This window comes from Pogoniulus pusillus, chromosome 3 (genome assembly GCF_015220805.1).
Source record: "Pogoniulus pusillus isolate bPogPus1 chromosome 3, bPogPus1.pri, whole genome shotgun sequence".
Lineage (NCBI taxonomy): Eukaryota > Metazoa > Chordata > Aves > Piciformes > Lybiidae > Pogoniulus > Pogoniulus pusillus.
The window spans coordinates 2,272,206-2,290,678 of record NC_087266.1 but is presented as its reverse complement, the minus strand read 5'-3'; the positions used below and the strand labels follow the sequence as shown (position 1 = coordinate 2,290,678).

The 18,473-nt window shown below is 52.3% G+C and overlaps 1 protein-coding gene across 8 annotated transcripts in view; it reads left to right on the top strand.

The window, feature by feature from the left end:
• The window catches only part of TENM4 (teneurin transmembrane protein 4), a 704,151-nt gene that overhangs the window by 663,732 nt on the left and 21,946 nt on the right, over nt 1–18,473 (top strand). For all 8 annotated transcript variants that reach the window (XM_064168972.1, XM_064168982.1, XM_064168953.1 and 5 more), the window contains 2 exons: nt 11,644–11,816; nt 14,724–14,959. In XM_064168972.1, the coding sequence (XP_064025042.1) occupies nt 11,644–11,816; nt 14,724–14,959 (409 nt within the window). The remainder of the gene's footprint in view (nt 1–11,643; nt 11,817–14,723; nt 14,960–18,473) is intronic.

Here is an 18,473-nt window from a genome sequence, read left to right as displayed (position 1 = left end):
GGGCTCCAGAACTGGATGCAGTACCCCAGACAGAGTGTTTCTAAGTCATCTAAGTAATTTGGACACCTGGCTCTCTTTAGCTATAGTCATCACTGGGGATTTAGGTTACTGTCAGAGAGTTTTGCTTGGCTTTGAAAGCCTTGGAAGTGTGAAAGTTCCATCAGATCCTCTGTTTCGCAGCTTTTCACCTCCTTCCCCTACTGCAGTGTCTTTGCTGAGCTCATTGGAAATGGCTCATGTGGCATGACAACCAGCAGGGACTAATGACAGCATTGCTCAGAAAAAGAGGCTGTAATTAATGGACTGCCCAGTTTCTGTTGTTGTAACTGGCCCCACTAAGCTTTAAAAACAGCCTCAGAACTGTTCAAGACTATCCCTGCCCCAAAGAGCTTTTTGAGCAGAGATAGGCTGCCTCAAAAGCCTGGAGGTAGCTGTGACTTGAAGATTTGACTTTGCTGTATTAGTGTCAGCAGTTCCCTGCTTGTCAAAAAAGAAAAGACAACATTTTTCTGGTATCAAATAGGAAGATAGGTAACTGAGTGACTGAGTGAAGGGCATCTAGAAGGATGGTCTGCATAGCCATCATGATGTTGGGAACCCTATCATAGAATCAACCAGATTGGAAAAGACCTCCGGGGTCATCCAGTCCAACCTAGCACCCAGCCCTGTCCAGTCATAACATCTACACTGCCATCTATAACATCTACACTGATCAGGGCATCCATCTCTTGTCTTGGGGAAAGGCTTAACCCCCAGTGCCTGCAGTACGTTAGGAAACTCACGTTAAAACTCTGGTTCCTGCTATGATCGTGGAGTCACAGAATCAAGCAGGTTGGAAGAGAGCTCCAAACTCACCCAGCCCAACCTAGCACCCAGCCCTGCCCAACCAACCAGACCATGGCACTAAGTGCCCCAGCCAGGCTTGGCTTCAACACCTCCAGGCACCGCCACTCCACCACCTCCCTGGGCAGCCCATTCCAATGCCACTTACTCTCTCTGCCAACAACTTCCTCCTAGACCTGCCCTGGCACAGCTTCAGATTCTGTCCCCTTCTTCTCTTGCTGCTTGCCTGGCAGCAGAGCCCAACCCCACCTGGCTACAGCCTCCCTGCAGGCAGCTGCAGGCAGCAATCAGCTCTGCCCTGAGCCTCCTCTGCTGCAGGCTGCACATCCCAGCTTTCATCTTCTCCAGACTAAACAACTCCAGCTCCCTCAGCCTCTCCTCATTCCCCTCTCCTTTCCCCTCCCTCTTCATCAGTGTCATTTTGATTTTCAAGTCTAGCCTTTATGAAGTGCTCCTTTTTTAGTGTCTAATTGCCCTCACGGTTTGAATGGCTCCAAGGAAGTGTTCAGCTGCCATAAGAATAGAGCTATTGTCAGAGCCCCACTTGACTGGAAGAGAAAGTCTCCAAGATGACACATTCCCAAACTGTAAACACCAAGAGAGGCTCAGGGAAGGAAAGCTGGCTGAAGCCACACATCCTCCTGCTAGGCATGCAGTGGCTTTGGATCTTTCTTTAACATGTTCCAGGCCTGGTTTCAGATTTCTCTGCTTAATGCTCACCATTACTGCTCCTGCCTCAGAAGGAGCTGCTGGAAACGAAGTGATGAATCTTATGAAAGGTTCTTTGCATTCCATCCATGTTCTGCTCACAATTGCTATAGCAATATTCCTCCCTGAATCAAAAGTTAATGCCCTTCCATCTCTTACATGGAATTTGCTTGAGGGAGGCATTAGGGAGGCAAGGCAGGGTGTTTTTCTCTACAGGAATGGAAGCCTGCTGCATTGTCAGAACCATTCTGCTAAATCAAGGAGGTATTGTCTTTGCTTTTCTTTGGGGTTAGGCAGGGCAGGTCCTGCCTGACCAACCTGAGGTCCTTTTATGATCAGGTTCCTGCCTGGTGAGTGTGGGGCAGGCTGTGGATGGAGTCTGCCTGGACTGCAGCAAAGCCTTTGACACCTTCTGCCACAGCAAGCTCCTGGCACAGCTGCAGCTCCTGGCTTGGACAGATTCACTCTGGTATGGGTCAAGAACTGGCTGGAGGGCTGGGCCCAGAGAGTGGTGGTGAATGGTGCCACATCCAGTTGGCAGCTGGCACCAGTGGTGTGCCCCAGGGATCAGAGCTGGGCACAGTCCTGTTCAATAGCTTTACTGATGATCTGGAGCAGGCGATTGAGTCCAGCAGCAGTGAGTTTGCAGATGGCACCAAGCTAGGAGCAGCTGTGGAGCTGTTGGAGGGTAGCAGAGCCCTGCAGAGGGACCTGGCCAGGCTGGATGGGTGGGCAGAGGCCAATGGGATGAGACTGAACAAGGCCAAGTGCAGGGTTCTGCACTTTGGCCACAACAACCCCAAGCAGCACTACAGGCTGGGGCCAGAGTGGCTGAGAGCAGGCAGGCAGAGAGGGAGCTGGGGGTGCTGGCAGAGAGGAGCTGAAGCTGAGGCAGCAGTGCCCAGGTGGGCAGCAGAGCCAATGGCATCCTGGGCTGGCTCAGGAGCAGTGTGGGCAGCAGGACAAGGGAGGTTCTTGTGCCCCTGTGCTCAGCACTGCTCAGGCCACCCCTGGAGTGCTGTGTCCAGTTCTGGGCTCCTCAACTCAAAAGAGTTTTTGAGGTGCTGGAAGGTGTTTGGAGCAGGGCAGCAAGGCTGGAGAGGGCCTGGAGCAGAGCCCTGTGAGGAGAGGCTGAGGGAGCTGGGGATGTGCAGCCTGCAGCAGAGGAGGCTCAGGGCAGAGCTGATTGCTGCCTGCAGCTGCCTGCAGGGAGGCTGTAGCCAGGTGGGGTCGGGCTCTACTGCCAGGCAAGCAGCAAGAGAAGAAGGGGACACAATCTGAAGCTGTGTCAGGGCAGGTCTGGGCTGGATGTGAGGAGGAAGTTGCTGGCAGAGAGAGTAATTGGCATTGGAATGGGCTGCCCAGGGAGGTGGTGGAGTGGCTGTGGCTGGAGGTGTTGCAGCCAAGCCTGGCTGGGGCACTTAGTGCCATGGTCTGGTTGGTTGGGCAGGGCTGGGTGCTAGGTTGGGCTGGATGAGTTTGGAGCTCTCTTCCAACCTGCTTGATTGTGTGACTCTATATGTCCAGAGCATACCAGGCAATCCAGGTCCTCCCAGAGTTTTGGCTGGCATGGTTGGCTCTTCATTTCTGCAGGGGAAGGAGACAGGTGCTGTCTTCAGACAGTGACAGACTTGCTTACAGCTCTGCCTTTCACACATCCTACACCAAAGCCTGCTCTAACAATCCTGCCGTGTTGGGTTTAGAGCTGAGTAAGGTTCAGTCTATAATGGTGTGCAGTTTCCCTTCCCTTTGAGAGTGAAACTTAGCTCCCTGCAGTAATTAGCCTGTCCCCAAAGGCCTATCTAGGATTTCTTTGAGGAGTTTAGCATTATGTAGACTTTCTCTGCCTCTGCTGAGAGCTTGACATTGGCTGTCAATTAATGCACAGCGCAGCTCAGCTTGTCCAGTGACTGGATTAAAGCCTTGCCTCCCCGTTGAACCTGTGACAGTGCTAATCAGCAGCAAAGGAAGTTGATCTGGAAGTGGTGCCAGGGGAACAGCTTCTTGTTGTTCAGCTCCTCAAGTCAAAGACAAAGGATGCTGTGTGACTCCTGGCTGCTTTGTGCCTGCCGCTGTTTCACTTGACCTGAAAAACAAATCCCTGCCAGCCCTTTTCCAAGGTTCTTAGCAGTTGCTGTTTATCTGGCTTCAGAATCTGGAAATTCTCATTAAGGTATTTGTTTAAATCAAGAATATGGCCATTATCTTGATTAGCTCATTGAGATGGTATCACTGCTTGGTAATTCAATTTCCCTCTGAGCCCAAGTCAAACCTTCTATGCATTATTTAGCCCAGATGAAGCTCCTTCACTTAAAGTCCTTTGTGTGGCCAATTAGTTTCCAAGGTCACCTCCTGCCATACAGCATGAAATGCTTAAACATCACTGCAGCCAAACCCAGAAACTCAAAACCTTTTCATGGGCTGCCCAAGATGTGGCTCACCCATGCCTGGAAGGCAGAGGGGCTTGTGGAGCCTGATCTTCAGATGGGAGGTAAGGTGAGCTTTGGCTGGTAGTGTTTTACAGGCAGTTGAACTCTGCCAAACCTCACACGCTGTAAATGAATGGAAGGTAGGAGCCAGCTGGATTGAGATGCAGGAGGACATTGAATGGCTTCTCAGTGACCCCTGGGACTCTTCAGAGGTCCCACCCCAGCACCAGCAGTGTTTGGTGGCTCTGGTCTGGGTGACTTGGGTACTAGAATTGGGCACTGTGGTCAGCATCTACCTCAGGGTGAGACTCAGTCTGCCTTGTAGTTGGTGTAAAGGTTTGGCAATTGTATTTTTTGTCTTAACTAAAAATAAACAGAGATAAAATAAACACTTAGTGCCTTTAGGAGAGCATCCTCTTCTTGCCTGAGAGAAAAGCTACCTTGCTCCATCAGTAAAATCCCTTTATCTCCCACTGATATTCAATGGCATCCTTGGTTTATAGAATCGTAGAATCAGTGTGCCCAGGTAGCCAAGAGAGCCAATGGCATCCTGGGCTGGCTCAGGAGCAGTGTGGGCAGCAGGACAAGGGAGGTTCTTCTGCCCCTGTGCTCAGCACTGCTCAGGCCACAGCTTGAGTGCTGTGTCCAGTTGTGGGCTCCTGAATGGCAGAGAGCTGTTGAGGTGCTGGAAGGTGTTTGGAGCAGGGCAGCAAGGCTGGGGAGGGGCCTGGAGCAGAGCCCTGTGAGGAGAGGCTGAGGAAGCTGGGGGGGTGCAGCCTGCAGCAGAGGAGGCTCATGGCAGAGCTCATTGCTGTCTGCAACTACCTGCAGGGAGGCTGTAGCCAGGTGGGGTTGGGCTCTGCTGCCAGGCAAGCAGCAACAGAAGAAGGGGACACAGCCTCAAGTTGTGGCAGGGCAGGTCCAGGCTGGATGTGAGGAGGAAGTCGTTGGCAGAGAGTAATTGGCATTGGAATGGGCTGCCCAGGGAGGTGGTGGAGTGGCCGTGGCTGGAGGTGTTGAAAAAAAGCCTGGCTGGGGCACTTAGTGCCATGGTCTGGCTGATTGGGCAGGGCTGGGTGCAACTAGACCATGGCACTCAGTGCCTTGAGCACCTCCAGGGATGCAGCTTGTTCGGAGGCGGCGGCTGCGTGTCGGTATAATCACAGGCAAGGTGTAGCTTGGAAGGTACATTAGGACACTTTGGCACTAAATGCAATATCATCAGGGTGGGTTGCTTCTTTTTTTTTGGCCCAATCTCTTTGACTTGTAGCTTTAAAAATCTGATGAGATGTGAAAAAGCTAAAATGAGGCAACCCAGAGACTCAGGCAAGGAATTGATTTCTGCCTCGCCGGTACTTAGGATGCTCTTTTTAATTCCCAGGTCTCTGCACAATGGTGATGTGATAAATGAAAGCTCTGAATGTTTACAAGCTAACAATTAGGCCTCATAAGCACCAAATACCATTTTAATTCTGTGCACTGAACCTTAGCTAAATACATTTCCAATTGGGAACGGATGGCAACAGCTTCCTTTGCTGGCCTAATAATTGCCAGCCTAATTGTGAGCGCTGGGTCTTTGCAGCAGGGTTTGAATGGGAGGCAGCAGCTGTGTTAGCAGGTGATGAATTCATTGCTCTGTGTGCTCTCCCCTGCTTCAGCGTGTCCTTAATTCTGCTGCTTGCAGAGCATTTGGAGAACACAGAAGTCTTAGGCTGTGATGAAAGTTGGTCCACCTCTAAATCCTGAGAGTCTGGAAGCAGGCCTAGGCAGCTTAGCTACAAAATGAGGTGGGCTAGGAGAGGTTGATCTTACTGCAAATACCAGGGCACACCTGCAGCTACCTAAGAGCCAGCCTCTTGGCCTCCCATTCTGAGCAGAGGATATGCCCTGTTAGTGCCTTTCTAGGGCTGAAAGCAGAAGTAGAAAGAATGGACTCATTTAACTTGTTAAGCACATGTGATGGTTTGGGTGTTACCTGTCCCCACCTCCCACTTAAGAAAATCACCCAGGCTAGACTCAGTCGATCTGCAAATTGGGGAATGAAGCAATATTTACAGCTCAGCACAAGATACAAGCAGCTATCTACAATCTCTACAGCTACAGACAGAAATAGACAAGTTAAAAAGGTAATGCAAAAACACAGCAGCCCTCCCAGAAACCTGAGTGCCCAGGAGGGGCTCCCAATCACCTGCTCCCACCCCTCTACCTCACCCAAGACTTTGCCTTACGTTCAAGGTGAGTTTGGGGGGTTAGGAAGCAGATGGAGTAGTCACACAGACAGCAGGTTAGGTTAGGGAGAAGTGCAGCCTTGAAGACAGAGAGCAAACAAATGCGTTATCTATGTTTGTGTTTTTGTCCTTATCCATCTCAGCAAGCCTATGAGTGCAGCAGGCATCACCACTGTTTGCTTTCCACAGCCTAGCATCTAGTTCCTCTCACTGCAATACCCCAGCTAGGCTCAAACTAGCACAGTGCAGCAGACATCACCACTGTTTGCTTTTCCCAGCCTAGCATCTAGTTCCTCTCACTGGAACATCCCAGCTAGGCTCAAACTAGCACAGCACATTATCAGTTTGGGGAGTGCTGCTGCATCTTGAATGCTGTGTTCAGTTTTGGGCTCCCCAGTTGCAGAGGGACAGGGATCTGCTGGAGAGGGTCCAGCGGAGGGCCAGGAGGATGATGAGGGGACTGGAGGGCACTGCCTGGTGAGGAGAGGCTGAGGGCCCTGGGGCTGCTTAGTCTGGAGAAGAGAAGACTTAGAGAGGATTTGATCAATGTTTATAAGTATCTGGGGGCTGCCAGGAGGGGGGGACAGGCTCTGCTCACTGCTCCCTGGCACAGGACAAGCAGCAATGGGTGTAAGCTGCAGCACAGGAGGTTCCAGCTCAGCACAAGGGGGAGCTTCTTTCCTGTAAGGGTCCCAGAGCCCTGGCACAGGCTGCCCAGAGAGGTTGTGGAGTCTCCTTCTCTGGAGCCTTTCAAGACCTGTCTGGATGTGTTCCTCTGTGATCTGTGTTAGATAAGATTGTCCTGCTCTGGCAGGGGGTTGGACTGGATCATCTCCTTGGGTCCCTTCCAACCCCTAACCTCCTGTGAGCTGTGACTGTGTGATAGATGATACCAGGTATGTGTGATCTAAATCAAGGGTAAAGAGGGAGAAAAAAAGTACTCCAGTCCTGAGTAAAACAGAACAAAGGAACTGCTTGCCAAGAGGAAAACACTGTGTGTGTTTTCCATGCTCACTGGCTTCCCACACCTCCTCTTGCATTGCCACCACAGTGCTAAAAGGAGTTATTGTCTGGGCAGAAGTGTTTTTCACTTCATCTGCCACCAATTAAAACTAGGAGTTAAAAATGGGAGCAGTCTAATTGTGCTACCTCCTCTCCTTTCTGCCTTTGTTAGGCATGACCTCCTTGCAGCTGCAATTAGGTGAGCTGTCACCCCCAAAGGGAGTGCTTGGAAAGGTCCTGCCTGGCTGCTGGGTGGAGGTGCAGAGGCAGAGAACACAGATGGTGCAGGTTCCTTCTGATGGAGGCTAATGAGGTGGCTGAGGAGGTGCCAAACGTCTAATAGAAACGTGCAGACCTAAACCAACTCACTCCAGCTCACTGCTCCAGACTGTTCTGCTCCAAAACTTACCCTTGCTTCTCAGGGCCCAAAGTCTCAAGTGGAAGTCCTCACTCCTGGGGAAGTTCTCCTGCAGAATGAGTTTTCTGTAGCTGTGAATATGTAGCTGTGTGAATTCTGCCTGTTGTGCTCACTCATTTGTGACTGAAGTAGGAAGATATGTGCACAAAGGTCTAGGGCCCAGCACTGGGATGTAATCTGTTTGGCACAGGTAGAGGTGTGCTGGAGGCAGGGAATTAATGTGGCTGAGTCATAGAATCATAGAATTGACCAGAGAGATCCAAGCTTAGCCAGGCCAACCTAGCACCCAGCCCTGCCCAACCAACCAGACCATGGCACTAAGTGCCCCAGCCAGGCTTGGCTGCAACACCTCCAGCCACGGCCACTCCACCACCTCCCTGGGCAGCCCATTCCAATGCCAATCACTCTCTCTGCCAGCAACTTCCTCATCACATCCAGCCTAGACCTGCCCTGCCACAGCTTCAGACTCTGGCCCCTTCTTCTCTTGCTCATTGCCTGGCAGCAGAGCCCAACCCCACCTGGCTACAGCCTCCCTGCAGGCAGCTGCAGGCAGCAATGAGCTCTGCCCTGAGCCTCCTCTGCTGCAGGCTGCACACCCCCAGCTCCCTCAGCCTCTCCTCACAGGGCTGTGCTCCAGGCCCCTCCCCAGCCTTGCTGCCCTGCTCCAAACACCTTCCAGCACCTCAACATCTCTCTGCCATTCAGGAGCCCACAACTGGACACAGCACTCCAGGGGTGGCCTGAGCAGTGCTGAGCACAGGGGCAGAAGATCCTCCCTTGTCCTGCTGCCCACACTGCTCCTGAGCCAGCCCAGGATGCCATTGGCTCTGCTGCCCATCTGGATTGCAATAAGGCCACCTGGATAAAGACTGGATGGGGCACTTAGTGCCATGGTCTAGCTGACTGGATAGGGCTGGGTGCTAGGTTGGACTGGGTGAGCTTGGAGGTCTCTTCCAACCTGCTTGATTCTATGGTTCTGTGGTCTGGTTGACTGGCTAGGGCTGGGTGCTAGGTTGCACTGGAAGACCTTTGAGGCCTTTTCCAACCTGCTGGATTCTATGAGTAGTGTCCAAAGTGAAGGACCAGCAATACCTACAAAACTGGGGAAAAACAGGCTGAGGAGGCTGTTTTTTTTCTGCATAGCTCAGAGCCAGTCCAAGGCTGCTCCTGGGTTGAGTTGCAGTTCAAGAGTACTTTTTCTTCTTTCCTCTGCCCCTTTTCCTTATCCATCTTGTTCTGGTGTTTGCTGGGGCCTGTCCCAATGTTATCCATCTCAGAGTAATCCTGGTGGGGGGGGATCAAGAACTCCTCACCAATCTACCCCACTCTGAGGTGTGATAACTATATCCAGGCTGTGAGGTATTTCTCTCACCCATTCCTAAAAGCACTGGGCAATGGGATTTCCAGCTCTCCATCTGTTCCTCTGCTTGGAGCAACCAGAGCTGGAAAACATTCTCCATCTTCTGTCCTGAACCTTGCTTGTTTCCATTCAAGCTGATTGCTTTTTGTCACATCCTCAACAGACATGACAGACAACTAATTAGAGTCCTCTTCAGAGCAACTGTTGTCAAGGTAGTGTCTTCCCTCTTCTTTGCTTTCCTCTCTTCTAAATCAACTGATTTTTTTTGGTGGCTTTGCCTCTTAGATGGTGTTTGCTGAGCTTGTTGTCCTTGATGTAGCATTTACATCACTTTAGCATTCTGAGGCATGGTGCCCTTTAGCAGGCACTGTGCCCCATCAGAGCCTTACCCCTGGGTATTGCAGGAAAACACACCCTGTCTGCTCACCCACCCTTCCCCTTGCATCCCTAAGTGACATGTTTACTGGGGGGGGGGCACAGATCACAAGGAGCAGGCAGTGCCAACCCCCTGCCATGCCCAGGGACACCCTAGCCTAGAGCAGGCTGCACACAGCCTCAGCCAGCCTGGCCTTAAACACCTCCAGCCATGGGGCCTCAACCACCTCCCTGGGCAACCCAGTCCAGCCTCTCACCACTCTCCTGCTCAACAACTTCCTCCTGACCTCCAGCCTCTCTCTCCCCACCTCCACCTTTGCTCCATTCCCCCCACTCCTGACAATCCCTGACACCCTCCAAAGTCCCTCCCAGCTTTTTTGGAGCCCCCTTCAGATGCTGCAAGGCCACAAGAAGGTCCCCTGGGAGCCTCCTCTGCTTCAGCCTGCACAGCCCCAACTCTTTCAGGCTGTGCTCACAGCAGAGCTGCTGCAGCCTCTCAGCATCCTCCTGGCCCTGCTCTGGACACTCTCCAGCATCTCCACAGCCCTCTTGTCCCAGGGGCTCCAGAGCTGGATGCAGGACTCCAGGTGGGGTCTCAGCAGAGCAGAGCAGAGGGGGTGAATCCCCTCCCTGGCCCTGCTGGCCACACTGCTGCTGCTGCAGCCCAGGCTCTGCTTGGCTTTCTGGGCTGCAAGTGCACACTGCTGGCTCCTGCTGAGCTTCTCCTCCAGCAGCACCCCCAAGTCCCTCTGCTCAGGGCTGCTCTGCAGTCTGGCACTGCCCAGCCTGCATTTGTGCTTGGCATTGCCTCCACCCAGCTGCAGGACCTTGCACTTGCTCTTGTTGCACCTCCTGAGCTTGGCTTGTGCCCACCTCTGCAGCCTGTGCAGGTCCCTCTGGATGGATCCCTGCCCTCCAGCCTGGCTGCTGCAGCACACAGCTTGGTGTGGGCAGCAAACCTGCTGAGGCTGCACTCAGTGCCTCTGTCCATGGCACCCACAAAGCTGTTGAACAAGACTGGTCCCAGGGCTGATGCTTGAGAGACTCCACTTGTCACTGGCCTGCACTTGGCCATGGAGCCATTGGCAGCCACTCTTTGGGTGCAGCCATCAAGGCAGTTCTTTACCCATCTTGTGGTCCACCCAGGACCTTGCTGCTCCCTTAACATTAGCTTTTAAGATAAGATAGAAAAATATATATAACAAAAAATAATCACTGAAGGGCTCATGACACAACCATAGGAAAGAGTTGGTGGCCTTCAGCATCTCCTGGTTCTGCAAGGCAGGCTTCCCATTCCAGTGCTTTTCCCTAAGCCACAGCACAGTGGATGGGAGCTAGAGTTACTCTTGTAAACAAGCACAGTGTAGGTGATAAGTAGAGGAAATAGAGGCTAATGCTTCTTTAGTCATTTTCTCTTTGCTTGATTTTCCTCAGCTAAAAGCTGTGATTTTCTTCTCAGGAAGCCAAAAAAAAATAAAGTCAAGAGAGTCTGAGAGTAAGGAGGTGTTGCAGCCAAGCCTGGCTGGGGCACTTAGTGCCATGGTCTGGTTGGTTGGGCAGGGCTGGGTGCTAGGTTGGCCTGGCTGAGCTTGGAGCTCTCTTCCAACCTCTTGATTCTATGATTCTATGTGTTTTTTTCTGTGGGGGAAGATTTGGGTGGAGGTTTCAAGACCTTCTCTCTGAATTACAGGCACTCAGCACTGGTCAGGCCACACCTTGAGTGCTGTGTCCAGTTCTGGGCCCCTCAATTCAAGAAAGATGTTGAGGTGCTGGAACATGTCCAGAGAAGGGCAACAAAGCTGGTGAGGGGCCTGGAGCACAAATCCTATGAGGAGAGGCTGTAGAAGCTGGGGGTGTTTAGCCTGGAGAAGAGGAGGCTCAGGGGTGATCTTATTGCTGTCTACAACTACCTGAAGGGGCATTGTAGCCAGGTGGGGGTTGGCCTCTTCTCCCAGGCAACCAGCAATAGAACAAGGGGACACAGTCTCAAGTTGTGCCAGGGTAGGTATAGGCTGGATGTTAGGAAGAAGTTCTTCACAGAGAGAGTGACTGGCATTGGAATGGGCTGCCCAGGGAGGTGGTGGAGGCACCGTCCCTGGGGGTCTTCAAGCAAAGCCTGGATGAGGCACTTAGTGCCATGGTCTGGTTGATTGGATAGGGCTGGGTGCTAGGTTGGAGTGGATGAGCTTGGAGGTCTCTTCCAACCTGGTTGATTCTATGATTCTATGATTCTATGATTCCTGCCTCCTGCTGTTGACTTCCTTCCCTCCTCCCTTTCAGGTACGACAGCTTTGGCCGCCTGACCAACGTCACCTTCCCCACTGGCCAAGTCAGCAGCTTCCGCAGCGACACCGACAGCTCCGTGCACGTCCAGGTGGAGACCTCCAGCAAAGATGATGTCACCATAACCACTAATTTATCAGCTTCTGGAGCCTTCTACACCCTGCTCCAAGGTCAGTTGGGGCTCTGCCGCTCTACCAGCCAAGCTGCATGAAATGCAGCCCTGTGGAGAGGGAGCTGGGGGTGCTGGTGGCTAACAAGTTCCCCATGGCACAGCAATGTGCCCTGGGGGCCAAGAAGGCCAATGGCATCCTGGGGTGTATTAAGCAGAGTGTGTCCAGCAGAGCAAGGGAGGTTCTTCTCCCTCTCTACTCTGCCCTGCTGAGACCTCATCTTGAGTACTGCCTTCAGTTTTGGGCTCCCCAGTTGCAGAGGGACAGGGATCTGCTGGAGAGGGTCCAGCGGAGAGCTAGGAGGATGATGAGGGGGCTGGAGGGCACTGCCTGATGAGGCCTGAGGGCCCTGGGGCTGCTTAGTCTGGAGAAGAGAAGACTGAGAGGGGATTGGATAAATGTTTGTAAGTATCTGAGGGCTGCCAGGAAGGGGGGGACAGGCTCTGCTCACTGCTCCCTGGCACAGGACAAGCAGCAATGGGTGTAAGCTGCAGCACAGGAGGTTCCAGCTCAACACAAGGGGGAATTTCTTTCCTGTAAGGGTCCCAGAGCCCTGGCACAGGCTGCCCAGAGAGGCTGTGGAGTCTCCTTCCCTGGAGCCTTTCAAGGCCTGTCTGGATGTGTTCCTCTGTGATCTGTGTTAGATAGGATTGTCCTGCTCTGGCAGGAGGGTTGGACTGGATGATCTCCTTGGGTCCTTTCCAGCCCCTAACATCCTGTGATCCCATAATGGATTATCCATCAGGAAACAGGCATCAATTTGATAATCCCAGCATCAACCATCACCTGCATCCTCTGCTTCCCAGAGCTTCCCCCATGCTGGTACAGGCACACACTGACACCTACTCAGCCACGTTCCCTCTCACCATGGCTGCTCTGCAGCTGTTTTCTGCTTCATTCCCAGCCAGTCCCCTTGCTGTGCAGTCCTCACACACCACAGTCCTCCATCATCATTACTATTATTGTTATAACAAATAGGGTTGCATAAATCTAAGCCACACTTCCAGCTGACCTCTTTGCTTCATTCTCTTAATGGCTTCCAACTTCACAGTTACTTTCCTCCTGAAACAGGCTTCCAGCTGGTCACTGGAAGTCTTTCTGGTTCTTTTTTCTCTGGCTGCTCAAACATTCACAAGGAAGCATCTAGGAAATTGGCCATCCCTGTCCCCAGAAGTTCTGGTTGTGAGCAAAAGAGCTGGTGTGGAGAGGCACAAAAGAGAAAGGAGAGGTGAGCAGCCAGGGTAGGACTTGGGAAACCAATTTGTAGCTGTTGGAGATGAACACAGTTCTGCTGACCATGGTGAGGAATTGGAGGACTGATGAGGTGGAGGAAAAGATGATGAAATAGGAAAGAGAAGAGGAATAAATGGGAAGGGAACACTGTGCTCACATGCTGGTAGGGGCAGAAGTTGGAGTGCACAAACCACGCCAGACTGAATCTCCATGTTCTGACCACGGAAGCCTCCTTAGGGCCAGGGTGAGCCATCACTCCTGTTCCCTGGGCCTTGGAGAAAGGAAAAGGAGCATCCAACTCTTTCCTTTTTTCACTCCCCTGCTCTCATTGTAGTCTGTGCTCTTTGCTGATCTGCTTTGTCCAGACAAGGGATGATAGTCTCCCTCTGATCTGGTTTCCTGCTGAGCACAGTAACCGGTGAACAAAACCCAACTTGCCTCCAAATGGGAAAGCAATTGACATGCATTTTTAATGGCTGGGTTTATTCACAATTAGGTATTTGTGGCAGTCTAGGAGACAGAAACTGTCACATTGTTCCAGCTTCTGAGGAGCTTCAGATAAAGGAGGGTTTGTATTATGTGCCTCTTAAAGCTGTTCTGCTCTCAGTGAGTCTCATAGAACGGTAGGGGTTGGAAGGGACCTCTGGAGGTCACCCAGTCCAAGCCCCCCTGCTAACACAGGTATGCCTAGGATCACAGTCACAGAATATTTCAGGTTGGAAGGGCCCTCCAGAGATCACTGAGTCCAACCCCCCCTGCCAAAACAGGATCCCTTAGGGCAGTCTACACAGCAGTGCAGCCAGGCAGGTTTTGGAAGTCACCAGAGCTGGAGGCTGCACAACCTCTATAGGCAGCCTGCTCCACCGCTCTGGCACCCTCAAGGGGAAGAAGCTTCTCCTGTGTTCTGGTTTGTGCCTGTTGCTCCTTGTTCTGTCACTGACCAGCACAGAAAAGACCTCAGCCCCATTGTCATGACCTCCACCCTTCAGGTATTTATATGCATTTATAAGATCCCCTCTCAGTCTTCTCTTCTCCAGGCCAGCCTTATGCTTTCTTACTCTTCATGAGCTCTGCTCTGCAGAGGGCAATGTCAGCTGGAGACTCAAAGGACAGTGGCAGGGCAGGTCTAGGCTGGATGTGAGGAGGAAGTTGTTGGCAGAGAGAGTGATTGGCATTGGAATGGGCTGCTCAGGGAGGTGGTGGAGTGGCTGTGGCTGGAGGTGTTGCAGCCAAGCCTGGCTGGGGCACTTAGTGCCATGGTCTGGTTGGTTGGGCAGGGCTGGGTGCTAGGTTGGGCTGGATGAGCTTGGAGCTCTCTTCCAACCTGCCTGATTCTGTGATTCTGTATGTCACCAGCCAGTGTTTTGGCTTAGAGGAGTAGGTTTGAATCTGTGTCCTTTGCCAGGGAATTACATTGCTTTTCCACTGGTGCCTTTTCTAGCCTGTGAGAAGGTTTTCTGCAAGCATTTGAGGTGCAGGACCTCGTCAGAAGGAGGAAGAGATTGTCCATCGTTACACTGACCGCCTTTACGCAGTGCATCTTGCCCAGCGTGAGCAGGGTGGGTGGGTGACAGACTGCACTTGGTTACAGCCATCAGAAATGCCCAGGAAGCCTGAGGGAGGCAGCAAATGAAGGGCTGGAGCTGTAGGAAAAGCTCTCTCCTCTCTTTTCAGACCAAGTCCGGAACAGCTACTACATCGGCGCCGATGGCTCCCTCCGGCTGATGCTCGCTAACGGCATGGAGGTGGCCCTGCAGACAGAACCACATCTGCTGGCTGGCACTGTCAACCCCACCGTGGGCAAGAGGAATGTCACCCTGCCCATCGACAACGGCCTCAACCTCGTGGAGTGGAGGCAGAGGAAGGAGCAGGCCAGGGGGCAGGTCACCGTCTTTGGGCGTCGCCTGAGGGTAAGTGAAAAGCCTGAGCGGTCCTGGGCACCACTGCCCGGCTCAGCAGTCCCCACTCTTGTGACTGGGAGGAGGGGAAAGGGTTGATTTGCATTGCTGCAGTAAGGGTGAGGCTGCAGGACAGAAAACTGGCTCTTCATCTTCAGGGACACAGCCTTTGGGACTTGAGTATGTCTCCTTATGAGCTGGTGAACAAGGGGACACAGTCACGAGGATGACCAGAGGGCTGGAGCACCTCTCCTGTGAGGAGTCTGGCTGGGGCACTCAGTGCCATGCTCTGGTTGCTTGGCCAGGGCTGGGTGCTAGGTTGGCCTGGATGTGCTTGAAGGCCTCTGCCAACCTGGTTGATTCTATGATTCTGTGATTCAAGCTGCACCAGGATGGATGTTAGGAAAAAATTCTTCACAGAAAGAGTGGTTGGCTGTTGGGATGAGCTGCCTGGGGAGGCCCTGGAAGTGTTTAAAGAGAGACTGGATGTGCCACTTGGTGCCATAGTTTAGATGGTTAGATGGTGTCCCTATCAATCTGCCAGCATTGACTCACATTTTGAGCCCTTCTAGTGAAGCAGAAGAGTATCTTCTGTGGTTGAAGGACTCAGTTATGGCTCTGTTTGGGGGTTCAGAGCAGATGAGGTTGTGCAAGACATTTTAAGCTGCCTGTCTGTACCTGCATGGAAGCATCTGCACCCCTAAGACATAAACCTGCAAGGTGCTAATTGCTTCCCAGGGGATTGCTTAGCATTTAACATCGTCTGTGTGTCATGTTCTCCTCTTGCCTCACAGCAGTAATTGCTGCTTTCCCTGGCAAGGGAGAAGCTTAGGGAAGTTCAGTTTAAGATGTTTGTGTTCATCTGGGGAAATGTTATCCTTTTCTGCCATGTGTGAGCAAACCACTACTTTCCTTCTGCCCTCACCCCTCTGCTCCCATGAGACAGCAGCAAAGAGATGCTGGCCAAGAGAGCCAATGGCATCCTGGGCTGGCTCAGGAGCAGTGTGGAGAGCAGGACAAGGGAGGTTCTTCTGCCCCTGTGCTCAGCACTGCTCAGGCCACACCTTGAGTGCTGTGTCCAGCTCTAGGCTCCTCAATTTAAGAGAGTTGTTGAGGTGCTGGAAGGTGTCCAGGGAAGGGTAACAAAGCTGGGGAGGAGCTTGGAGCACAGCCCTGTGAGGAGAGGCTGAGGGAGCTGGGGGTGTGCAGCCTGGAGAAGAGGAGGCTCAGGGCAGAGCTCATTGCTGTCTGCAACCCCAGGTGGTCTCTTCTGCCAGGCAAGCAGCAAGAGAACAAGGGGACACATTGTCAAGTTGTGGCAGGGGAGGTCTAGGCTGGATGTTAGGAAGAAGTTCCTGGCAGAGAGAGTGATTGGCATTGGAATGGGCTGCCCAGGGAGGTGGTGGAGTTGCTGTCCCTGGAGGTGTTTCAGCCAAGCCTGGCTGGGGCACTTAGTGCCATGGTCTGGTTGATTGGCCAGGGCTGGTGTGGTCATTTGGGTGTTCCCTGCCTCCCCACACTTTAAAAATCACCCAGACTAGTCTCAGCCAGCTCTGGGAATATGAATGAAGCTTATATTTACAGCTAGCACAATAGACAAGCAGATAGAATCATAGAATCATAGAATCAACCAGGTTGGAAGAGACCTCCAAGATCATCCAGTCCAACCTAGCACCCAGCCCTAACCAATCAACCAGACCATGGCACTAAGTGCCTCATCCAGGCTTTTCTTGAAGACCCCCAGGGACGGTGCCTCCACCACCTCCCTGGGCAGCCCATTCCAATGCCAATCACTCTCTCTGTGAAGAACTTCTTCCTAACATCCAGCCTATACCTACCCTGGCACAACTTGAGACTGTGTCCCCTTGTTCTATTGCTGCTTGCCTGGGAGAAGAGGCCACCCCCCACCTGGCTACAATGCCCCTTCAGGTAGTTGTAGACAGTAATAAGATCACCCCTGAGCCTCCTCTTCTCCAGGCTAAACAGGCCCAGCTCCCTCAGCCTCTCCTCATAGGATTTGTGCTCCAGGCCCCTCACCAGCTTTGTTGCCCTTCTCTGGACACCTTCCAGCACCTCAACATCTCTCTTGAATTGAGGGGCCCAGAACTGGACACAGTACTCAAGGTGTGGCCTGACCAGTACAGCACATACAGTTATGTACAGAAATAGACAAGGGAAAAGTAACACAGAAACACAACTCCCCTCCCAGAAACCTGAGTCCCCAGGAGGGGCTCTCAACCTCCCCTTCACCTTCCCCCTACCCCTCTCAACCTTACCCCAGTCCCAAGGAATAATGGAGGTTCAGCCAAAAGGTTCTGAAGCAAAGTGGGTTAGGCCAAAATGGAAGGTGAGGTTAGGGAGTAAGATGTTGCTCAGTCACAGCCCAAGGCAGCATGAGTGAAAATTGGTGAGAGTGTTATCTAATGTTTTCATTGCTCCTTCCCAAACTCCTCAGCAAGACTCTGAGTGCAGCAGAGATCACCACTGTTTTCCTTTCACAGCCTGTGATCTAGTTCTTCTCACCAAAACATTCCAGCTAGCTTCAAACTAGCACAGCTGGGTGCTAGGTTGGACTGGATGAGCTTGGAAGTCTCTTCTAACCTGTTTGATTCTATGATTCTAAATGCATTACAGCAGCCTCTCTTCCTTCTCCTATCCCACACTTCCCATGGCAGGCTGCATTGCTCTAATCTAGCAGTGAGATAGCTTTGCAAATTGGCTGGCTACAAATTGAACCCATCACTGGCCAAGAGCAACACAGAGCCCATCTGCAGTGAGAGAGTTAGGTAAACTCTGCTCCAGGAGACAGAGTTCCTTCCTCTTTTTTTTTTTCCCCATTAAACAAACTTGAGTTTTTCAATTAAGAAGGATGTAAAATAATCTCTGACAGTGGAGCAAATAGGACAGCCAAAAGAGACAGAGCTGCTGGCTCAGCTCCTTCATTTGTTTAACCATGGAAAGTCAACTCTAAGTCACTTTGCTTTTCCCAAGTCCTTGGCAGCAGGTTAATGGTGGCATCAAGAACTTGATGTCCCACACACCCCCCAGAACTGACCTGGCCAGAGAGGTCTCTCGGGATGGGCTGCTAACCATTCATGGTGTGCTGCTTAACAAGGAGAGTCCAGCATCATCTCTGTGATTTCCTCAAGGTGTCAGGGTCTGGATGCAGCCATCCCAACAGCTCGCTGGGGAAATTGCCCTGCAGGCAGTCATTTATCAGATGGATGTTCTTGGCTCCTGGAGTTCACAGAATCATACAATCAGCCAGCTTGGAAGAGACCTCCAAGCTCAGCCAGCCCAACCTAGCACCAAGCAACCAGACCATGGCACTAAGTGCCCCAGCCAGGCTTGGCTGCAACACCTCCAGCCACAGCCACTCCACCACCTCCCTGGGCAGCCCATTCCAATGCCAATCACTCTCTCTGACAACAACTTCCTAACAACATCCAGCCTAGACCTGCCCTGGCACAGCTTGAGGCTGTGTCCCCTTCTGTTGCTGCTTGCCTGGCAGCAGAGCCCAACCCCA